The sequence below is a fragment of the Xyrauchen texanus genome, chromosome 7, assembly GCF_025860055.1.
Source record: "Xyrauchen texanus isolate HMW12.3.18 chromosome 7, RBS_HiC_50CHRs, whole genome shotgun sequence".
In the NCBI taxonomy this organism is placed as follows: domain Eukaryota; kingdom Metazoa; phylum Chordata; class Actinopteri; order Cypriniformes; family Catostomidae; genus Xyrauchen; species Xyrauchen texanus.
In genome coordinates, this window is record NC_068282.1 from 42,035,197 (window position 1) to 42,046,014 (window position 10,818).

The 10,818-nt window shown below is 38.9% G+C and overlaps 1 protein-coding gene across 2 annotated transcripts; it reads right to left on the reverse strand.

Annotated features, from left to right (window-relative positions):
• Positions 1 to 1,364: 1,364 nt before the first annotated feature.
• Positions 1,365 to 7,179, reverse strand: LOC127646505 (transcription factor Sp3-like). 2 transcript variants are annotated; one of them, XM_052130213.1, is made up of 6 exons: positions 7,014 to 7,179; positions 6,613 to 6,710; positions 4,368 to 5,556; positions 3,690 to 3,870; positions 3,057 to 3,253; positions 1,365 to 2,845 (listed from the first exon to the last, which is right to left on the reverse strand). In XM_052130213.1, exons 1-6 carry the CDS (start codon positions 7,018 to 7,020, stop codon positions 2,568 to 2,570), a joined length of 1,950 nt encoding a protein of 649 aa, XP_051986173.1. In that variant the 5' UTR covers positions 7,021 to 7,179; the 3' UTR covers positions 1,365 to 2,567. The 2 variants fall into 2 exon arrangements, with proteins under 2 accessions (XP_051986173.1, XP_051986174.1); XM_052130214.1 differs by having other exon boundaries at positions 6,975 to 7,168.
• Positions 7,180 to 10,818: the final 3,639 nt, after the last annotated feature.

Here is a 10,818-nt window from a genome sequence, read left to right on the forward strand (position 1 = left end):
TAAAGCATTTTATGTACTGATTCCATTTATATTTAGTCTTTTCCCTACAAAATGTTTGTTTTTAGTGGCAAGAAAAGAGATTCGCTGTCAACAGCAATGGAATGACATCCGTGAATGTCATTTATAAACGTTACTAGGCAACCAGTAGTGGGAACACCCACTAGCGACTTCACCGCCAGCCACTGGCGACCTGCAGCGATAAAGTCGCTGGCAGTGTGTACGTAGCTTTACTAGGCAACCAGTAGTGGGAACACCCACTAGCGACTTCACCGCCAGCCACTGGCGACCTGCAGCGATAAAGTCGCTGGCAGTGTGTACGTAGCTTTAGGTGGTGCAATGCAATCAGGTAGAGAGAACAGCCTTGTACGTTTTGATAGATTGTTTTCAAAATTATTCGTGGGTAGAAATTAGATCATTATATGATTTGCACATGTTGGTGGGCATGAAATACACCTTTCCACTGATTGGTCAACCCATGTCATCATCATCAGTTCCTCAATACCTCATATTAAGACAGGTCTATGGGTAGTTCAATACTGATGTCCGTCAATGTTCTGTGTGCATATGTTCAGTTTCCAGACAAAAAAATGTAGGCTACGTGAGAGCCCATTATGATTCACATCGCGAACACGCTGAACAAGCCACGTGGTAACATGCACGGTTTGACTGTCTCAGACACGGTGGCAACTCAACGGACTGAGGCGAGTCACTACGCCACCTAGAGGGCATTGGGAATAGGGCATGCCAAACCGGGGTGAGAAAAAAATGCAAGCACTGTAAGTTCAATGCAATTAAATGCAAGCACTGATATAATGCATTTATTTTTCAAATTAAAGCAATTAAACATGCTTTTATGCTTCAAAGACTTTAGTCATGAATATACTTCCATATTTATACCACAATAAAATGTGCCTGATCTTCCATTTCCAGTTTAACTATACTAGTAAGTAATTATTCACACAATTTTTAACACCTCTTTTTTGACTTAATGATTGGACTGCCAAAAGTTGAAATTTATTTAAAAAAGATTCATTAAGAATGCTGTTTTGTATCCCACTCACATGCATGTTGTCATGTGACATCAATGTAGAATACTGCTGTTTCACTTACTATTTTAAATTCACTTCCTATACTATATTGTCCAGGAAGCAGTGTAAAACAAGTTCCAGCATGGAATGCCAATTTACTATCTTACTTTTCAATATAATATTTGAAACAATATCCATTATGTTATCATTTCAAAAATGAAAACTATTATTTTGAATTGTTAATCAAATTTTGTGCAAAATGCCTTTTGTTAATTTGATCAAATAATGAGTCAAGAAAAGCTGTTGGAATGGAGGGTCAAGTCGAACACATTGCTTTGTGGGATAAAAATCTCAGCGGTGTTCACACAGCACACTTTGTACAAAATAGAGCTTATGTATTCAGAATATTTGCATGTGCACAGTATATACATACTACATACCACAGAAATAGGACAAGTAGTATGGCAGTATGTTATTTTCTATAGCCAGTTTTGAGATCTTAGGTGATATGTTTGAGCTAACACACAAGCACGCATATCATCAGCACCAAAACTGAAGCATTCAGAAACAAACTTTTGGTTATGCAGATTCATAGGAAGGTTTCCGACTTTAATTGTGTTCCATTTGAAAAAAAATTAAAGAAATGGAAGTTGTACAAAAGTAACATCAAATTGTACACGTTTAGAAAGTAATCAAAACTAGTCTTTGATACAACAGAATCAGTATTAGACTACATAAATTTTGGCTATAAACAACTTGGGGCTGAAGAAAACAAAAATTAATGGAAGAGACATTAGGAATTGTACAAAGATAATCTGGAGAGCAACAAGAACAACGATACAATAAAAAGAAAGTTTATTACACGATTGTATGACTCTGCCGCCTGATGTCTTGTTCGAGTTGCAGGTGGGTGGCAGACCAGTGAAATCAAAAGATCCTCGAACATGATCCAGAGGACATGACACTAAGAGAACTAAGACCACTAATATGAAATCAAATAAAAGAAAAGCAAAGACACATTTGTATGAAGGCCAGCTGAGAAGGTGGTGAATAAAAATGGACAGATCATGAGTAAATCTCCCTCACAGCAGACTGTGTCCTTATACCGCTGTCATTCTCACTATAAATCACTCACTCACTCGAACACATACACTTCCTGCTTTCTGTGTACCACAACATCCATTTCTCAATCACACTCTCAAATGATCGTCTCCTGAACAAATATATGAGCAAAAGTAAAACACATGCACCTCCAGCATTTTACACTACAGATTATGATACAAAATAAGGCATTTCTGTGTATGTAGTTATGTGTATAGGAGTTCATATGAGCATGTAGGTGCTTGCGTGTATGTGCATGAAAACTGGAACCACATTTAATGTCATTTTTTGCCTTGTTTGTACAAAAGACTGCTATTGAACATAAATGGATACGTCATTCTTAAAATATATATATTTATAATATATATATATATTTATCATATATATAAAAATTTATAGTGAAAAGCAGACGAGCTGTGAAAGTGAGTGGGATTTTGGTCACTCCATGACCTCACTGGCAGACACAGTGACCAACTGGAGCGGGAGGTCAGAGTTTGAAAGGAGGTCCTGGCTGCCAGCCTGCTGCAGATTGGTCAGGATTAGAGTGGCTCCACCCCCAGAGATGATGGTGTCCGAAGGGGCGGCAGCTTCTGTCTGACCCGCCCCAGAAGTGGAGTTTAGCCCTTTTTTGTTCTGGTGAGTTTTAATATGTTTGGCCAAATGGTCGCTGCGCATAAAACGCTTCGAACACTCTGGACACACAAACTTCTTCTCTCCTGAAAAACAAAATGGAAGTGTGAAACGACCCATCTGACATCATCTTGCAACTTTTAGATCTAGTCCTCATCAAAGAGCTCATATACTATATGGTGCAATCTGGGAGCCTGAAAATGCAAAAAGCACGCTGAAAGTTTACAACAACTGCATGAAATTATTTCAGACAATAAAGCACTTAAAGCATAAATCACTCTTCCAGTGTGTTCATACCGGTGTGTGTTCTGCGGTGACGCTGGAGTTCATCGCTGCGGGTGAACCTCTTGCCACAATAACTCCAAGAGCAAATGAAGGGTCTTTCTCCTGAGTGCCAGCGTAGGTGAGCTCGGAGGTGAGACGTCTTGCCATACACTTTACCACACCCAGGGATATGACAAATGTGTTGTTTCTTCTTTCCCATACCTGAACCCCTAAAATTGAACAGACACATACATATGTTAAAACTACATTTTTAAAGTTCAATACCAGTTATTCAACTGTGGTTTGAAGGTTTTAAAATAATTTAACAGGCTTTTATGCTGATCATGAACTATGCTAAGGGGTGGACTGGGAAGAGTAACTGGCCCGGGATTTTACATAGCAACTGGCCAAAAAGTCGTTGAACTGTCCTTTTCTGCATATCACCACCCCCATCAGCATATCACAGCGCCATTTTGTGGCCTGTTCTGCATATCGCAGTGGCTCATTTCAGCTTAACGCGGCCAATTTTGCAGGCAGCCTGGTTCTCACGATGGCAAGTCCACCCCTGATCGGCCCCAAAGTGCGTAGGCCACCGGGAAAATGCCCAGTATGCCAGATTACCAATCCAGCCCTGACAATGCTTTTACATGAACAAGTGTGCATTACCTTCCTCCAGCCTCTTTGCAGTTGGGGCAAGTGCAGGCTACCCTACGCAGCCTTTTTCCCTCTTGCCCTGTCCCCTCTAAATCCTCCTCAACCAACCGCACATGAAGATGGGACAAATCATTGGTGTTCAGGGTGGAATTTGGCCAATCATCTGAATCTGGCTCTTCTTTGATTTGAATATCTGCATACACACACAAAAACAGGGGATATTTGTTCAGAACAGAATACAGGAAACTCGCAGGTATAAATTGCAAAAAAAAACGTTTATGAAACAGTACAAATACTACAAATATTATATGAGAAAGTTAAGATACATATTCTAAATAATGAAAAGCAAGCAATGTAACCCAATTCAAACAGGATTCTCACACCTTTTAACTAATTAAGTTTGAACGTGTGATTACTAGATGAGGAGTCTTAAGAAATATTTTATGGAGATTGCACTCACAGAGGAATTTCTGGCCAGCAAAACATTTCAGAGTCAAGCATAATATAAAACAAATTCCCTATGGAGATTTGGTGACTTTTGAAGATGTTATACATTTACCAGGATATCTTGAAATTGTCAAATTCCCTGATATTTCCAGGTATTCCCACCATGGGAACCCTGTTTGTTGAGGTTTTAAGGATTTGTTTTTAAATATAACATTTAATGTGAATGTGTGTTTTCCTGCATACCTGAGTGGCCCTCCATGTTCTCATCTTGCTGGTACTGACCAATAGAGTTGACTGTGACTGTCTGTAGGTTTGGGATCTGACCCATAGTTCCTGTGGTGCCAGACTGCCCGAGAGAAAGGGTCTGCACTGGGGCGAGGGTGATTTGTGGGGATGAGACCCCACCAGCAGCCGGCAGCTGCAGATTCTGCAGGTTCTGAACCCCCTGAACCTGGAAGGTCTGCCACTGGATCTGTCCGGTGGGCGAGACAGTTTGGGCTTGGATCAGAAATGTACCAGCATTCAACAGCTGCACACTTTGTAGTGTCTGTGCCGCTCCATCTGCCGTCTGCGTTGGTAACAGCTGCATTACCTGTTCAGTGGTGTGGTTCTGCTGTACGAACGACGGGTCCTGCTGCCCGGCAGACACTGCAGTGGCTTGGGTGAGAACTCCAGTCCCGTCTATCGTCTCGGGGAGCGATGTTGTTGTGGAAGAGATGGTGGTTGGCACAAAGGCATTAGCGTTAGCATCATTGGCATTAAGTGGCTCTGTGCATTTGCCACGGCTTTCACTCTGGTTCTCACTTGTTGTGGATGTGGGGCTGGCCATAATGAGCTGGCCATCTGCGGTAACGCTTGTTGCTATGGTCTGAGCCCCAGCCAATCCCAGAGACTCAAGATCCACATTACTCAAGCTATTTATAGGCACTAACGTGATGTTGCCTGGCAGCCCCATTGATACGTTAGCGACAACCTGGCCCTGCGAGCCAAACCCTGAGCTGGCCAATGAGACGGGAATCTGTTGCACATGCCCAGTTTGACTCAGTAGGCCCTGGAGGTTGTTAGCACTGGTGGCTGTGGAAATGCTTTGTGTACCATCCGAAAGGAAAGTAATGTCAGTGCCCATCGTGGCTCCATCTGCAGTGGATGCTGCATAGCTTAATGATGCCCCATCCGTGCCCTGCAGCTGGGGGATGACTTGGTAGTGCACCCCATTGGCACTGGTGCCATCTACCCCTGCGGTCACAAAAATAGGCTGGGTTTGCCCTGACATAGTCTGTAGTGGCACCACATATTGTCCATTGCTGCCCAGGAGTCCTCCGCTGGATACCTGTACAACCGCAGACTCGTCTTTCACTGAGCTCACAGGCGTTAGAACCTCCCAGCGATCAGATGAGCCCGTCAACTGGATGGCCGTGAGGCCCATGGTCTGCTGTGGGGTAAAGACATTTCTATAATCTTAGCAACATGAGTCAGTATGTTTGCATGTACTTCAAAGGTTCAAATTCAGTCCGACTAAAATATGAATGGCTTTTTAAAATATAGTCTGACTAAAATCATACCAGTCAAGAGTTTTGCCAAGTTGAAATGTGACCTGTATCTAACATCCTTCCTTTAAATATTAAATTACGCATTGTCATGCATACTTGGACAGACAAAGACTATGCTCGACTATGCAAAAACCAGCTGTAGCTCGATTATAAATATGCAACATACAAGCACACATTTGAAAACAATTAGTCTAATAAACAAAAGTAACCATTATTTAATCATTAAAAAGATACTAGATAAGCTCTTAATTAACATCTCAAATTAAACCATCATTGTGAAAAGCTTTAAATCGTTTCCCAATGTTATGAATTTGTTATAAATCTATCACGCGAGAGCCAAATAATTACCTAATTGAGGACAAATTTGGCATTTTACTATTGATTTTAAAGATTAAAATAAATAAAAGTGTATTAAATTTAATTTCTTAAATAAATTCCTTAGATTTGTTATACGGGATTTTGGTTCAACTATCCATTTAATCGCAAACAATGGAGTCTTTCAATAGCCGTGCACCTTACGAAAACTTTAAGGGATACTCTCAAATATTTCACAATTCTAATGTACAAGAAAAAAAGGCCACAAAAAGCCTCTGTTTTCCAGGTCTACGCATGCAGTCGCTCCAGGTGGAATGGTGGAGCTGTGAAAGATACGTGACAGCCTGGGTAGGGGTGGAGGCTTTATCATCGTGGAGGGGTCCTCCCCTATCGTGGGGGTGACCCGGGATCACCGCAGGTAAAGCGGGCAAGGCGACGGTGGCGAGTCTGTCCGACCCACAATGGGCGGGTTTAAAAAGGGTAAGAAAGTGGGTGGCCGTACAAGCCGAAGGCTCACAGGAAGTGTTCGACTTTTCCCCTATATTTAAAACGTGTGAACTTTACCAAAACACCCCGCAAGACAGCGATGGTTGAAGCGAGAAACCAACAGAAGGATTTAATACCTGGTCCTGGGCGCCGCTGGCCGGCTGCAAAAACTCGCTCTGACTGCTGTCCACGTCCAAGGCAGCCATTTCCTGCTGTTTCGCTGGCTGTTCTGGGGCTACAGAAACACAGCGAGAGAAAAAACTCAAAATACATTCATGCTCAATGAACTCCCACCTCGAAAAAGGCGGAGATTACCCGCCAAACCGCCTGGAATTCAAACAAATTCGGCGGTTCTTTTGGCTTTTCTGTTGCCCAAGCAACAGTCTTTAGAAATGTTTACTTTGTTAAAGTAAAAGCTAACTGGCTAATTGTTAGCGTCGCTGCTGAGAAAGATTAAACCCTGAGCTAGCTCCCTTGGCTAATAGCTCTCCAAACTCACCGGCGGTGCTGTGCTTCGATCGGGCTAAGTGTTACGTACCAGTCATAGCGTGAAAAGGTAAAAAATTGGAGGTTTATCTGTTCATTTAAACTCCAAACATGATTGTTTTAATCAAAGGCGGGCTGTGATCGGAGATTCGGGTCGATTTTTTTTCTTATTTTTGATTGACGGTGCGGGGAAACACAAAAGGTGGGGCTTCGGAGATTGCCAGTGAAATTTTCGTCACGTAAGCGGAAAACCCGCCTTTCTTCTACGACACGATTGGCTGTGTTATTCGACCCCTCGGGCTTGGAGTGGTCGAGCCGCACGTCTGTCAATTCACGGCACAAGCGTTTCCTGCTTGTTGTTCGCAGATACGGAGGGGCACTGTGGACATGGAGCTGGAATTGTTCACATATTGCAGGAAGTTAGCTGTAACTCGGAAAGCCATTAAAGCACTAAAATAGACATATTGTTAAATATACTATCATATGCACACTTGTTTTACGCACGCATCAAAGCATTTGATGGAATATATTTTATATTCCACACAAATTGACAAAATATATTTTGCCGTTGTCAAAAATGTCAATAAGTGTACAATTCTCTTGTAATTTCGGTTTGATCCACAGAGCACTACTCGACGCTGCTCACTTGTTTACGTGTCAGTTTAACCACCTGGGCAAACAACGCTTTGCGGAAACAGCTGTGTCTCCGGATGTCCTCACGTTTTTATTGAACAAAAGACATACACATATCACACACAAAAAACACTTAAGAAAACAGAAAACTCGAGGTAGATCAAGGCAATAAAATACATTTTTCAAACAAGATACAGTAAACAGAGATGGTCTACTAAAAAAAACTAATTCACAAAACATAAAAAGCAATAGAAATTAAACACAATTATAAAAAAAAATAAAATAAAACTAAATAATATGAAAAATAATAATAATTGTCATCTTCAGGAACTCAGGAGGTAACTCTTATAAAGAAACCATCATTTTTTATTAGCGGCTTTCTTGTTAAATGATAAACAATGAGAGTCATAGAATAATTTTAGATCGATACAGAACAGCCTAAAATTGGGCTTCGAGTCAGTGACTTTACATTTATGGAGATTAAACTGTCCACAGAGAGTTAACAGTTTTAACCTGTCATCAATCTCATTTGACACGGAGTCCCAAATAAAAAAACAGTACATTCATTATTTCAAAAATAAAAAGTTTGAGAAAATAAGCCAGGCTACTTCTTTCCAGAACTCCTTTGCATAATCACATTCAAAAAACAAGTGTGGTATTGTTTAAACATTAAAGTTGCAGAATGTACATTGTGAAGAAATGTCCAATTTAAACTTCGAAAGATAAGAGTTACAGGCATAGTAATTATGAATAATCTTATAATGAAGTTATTTCATCTTGTTAGGTAACAGAAACATATTAATGCCGGTCCATGTATTCATAGTAGCAAGAGAAGGATAATTTAATCTCCACTTGAAAAGAGCTTTGGGGTGACAGCTGATTTTCTTAATAAGGATTTTCTCACGGCCCAACTGTATTGCATTATTTTATGTTTCCTGTTGTGCGTACTAATATCAGAATTACATTTGAGATTATTCTTTTTTTTTTTCTTCATATGATTACAGAGACAGGTAGTGTTTTCTTAAGTATTTTGGTAAGTATTTCTTACCAAAAATGTACACAAGTATGTTTACCCAATTATACATGTTACAATTTATGTAAATGATACACAAATATACTGAGTTACATTGCATAAATAGCATACATTTCTGCTTCAACCTAAAGTTGTCCACTGGAGTCTCACTCTCCAGCAACCATGACTGAATCAATGTGCAATTCCCCACATTAAATGTACATCCAATAGATAAATTCACTTTAAATCCCAATATGTAAAGGATATTTTAGTTACACATTTATTGCTGTACTGGTGCTATAAAATTATATGACATTTTAACAGGTATTCGTATAGAGTACTTTAGTATTGACAACAGAGACTAGAATCTGTTTTAGGGTTAATGGTAACAAATTCATGTTTTGTTATTTTTATATAATTTTTGTAATTACTTGCTGAAGAATATTTACTATTATCTAATGAGTAGTTACAAGTCAAACTGAGGTACTAGTAACAACTGGAAGTGACTAGTCAGAAGCAAATATTTCATAACCACAGAGGAACAAAAAATTCAAAATGTGCATTTTATCAGTAACAAAGGAATACTTGTCATTATTTAAGTAGTTAATAGTACCTAAAAAGTACCGTCATTAAAAATGTTACTTGTATAATTTGCAACATAAATGTTAAAACATTCTGCCACTACATAATCTCTAATCTGCCTTTCTACAAAATATCACAACATGGATGGATAAACTACTAATTGACCTTATTCACAGTAGCACCCTATTAGGTTTTTGAAGGGAATTAAAACAAGGCTATGAGGGATAGACTTACAGTCTCTTTCATAGTTTGTGCTGTTGTTTAAACTTTATTTTTAATCGTTCCACAGACAAAACAAAATTTTCCATAAATACTTCAGTAAACAATCTCCGTAAAAAACACAATGAGAATTAGATTTTGGACCTTTACACGATACAGCTTATGCCAATGAAGAGACTGTACGTCTATCCCTGGCAGTGCATAGCCATATTTAGTTTAACATCCAAAGCATAAGGTGGCAAACTAACTTAACAGTTTGATATTAGGGCTCAATGTAAGATTTTTTTTCTGCTGGCCCGGTCGGGCAAGTAGTTCAGATTTTCATTGGCCCCATAACAAAAGAATATACCTTTTATTTTTAGTAGCTAATAATTATGTGTTCTTAAGAGCCAGGAAAAATATTTATATTTTTCATTAAATTACTGATTTTGAACTTTTGGCTAATTTTCACTTGCAAAAATGAATTACCAATTCTTAATTGAATTAAAAAAATGTCTTACACAATATTGAATGTCTTTCATTCAGATTAAGTCTGTTTTATTGAGCCAACATAATTTAGTTGGTAACCTCCAAAACTCCATCATATCTTTTAAAAAAACGAAATAACAGAACATTAAACATGAACAAATCTCTTCCAGTTATCATCTTGCTCAAAAATGCATAAAATAGCAGTTAACTTCAACACTTGTTCTCCCTATTCTGTCCCATGCAAAGCATGCTGGGAAATGAAAATTCCCGTGCCCGGTTTTATTATGCTACATTACCACCACAAAAAGTATTCTTGTAGTCCCAACTCAAATGGATTAAAGGAATATTTCACCCAAAAAAGAAAATTCTCTCATCATTTACTTATCCATCACAAATGTGTATGATTTTCTTTCTTCTGCAGAACACAAACAAAGCTTTTTAGAATAATATTTAAGTTCTGTAGGCCCATATAATGCAAGTGAATGGTGGCCAGAACTTTAAAGGCCCAAAAAGCACATAAAGGCAGCATAAAAGTAATCCATATAACTCCAGTGGATATATCCATGTCTTCTGAAGTGACATGATAGGTGTGTAAAAGAAACAAATCAATATGTATGTCCTTTTTTATTTTTACTATAAATTCCCCTTAACGGTTGATATATTACAACTCAGTCCATCAGATATTTGTACTGCAACCTCTGTATGTGACCTGTAAAGGTGGCGCTTGCGTTTTAATGGCAAAAAAGACAGAAAACACAATGAACAAGTACACAGGTCAGGTCAGGTGAGAGGAGAAACAAACCCTGTATCCCTGCTTAAAAATAATAATAATAATAACAACATTAAGATTTACACATTTCTATTTCATTATTCAATTTGATGGAATTTTGTAATTTTTAACAAAATAATATACAAATATTTAGGTTTTTATTAAGTTAAATAT

Coding starts and splice junctions, on each gene's coding strand:
- LOC127646505 (XM_052130213.1), bottom strand. Junction 5,557..6,612: donor CCAGCGGCGCCCAGGACCAG/GTATTAAATCCT, acceptor TTTACCCCACAG/CAGACCATGGGCCTCACGGC. Junction 2,846..3,056: donor TCACCGCAGAACACACACCG/GTATGAACACAC, acceptor TTTGTTTTTCAG/GAGAGAAGAAGTTTGTGTGT.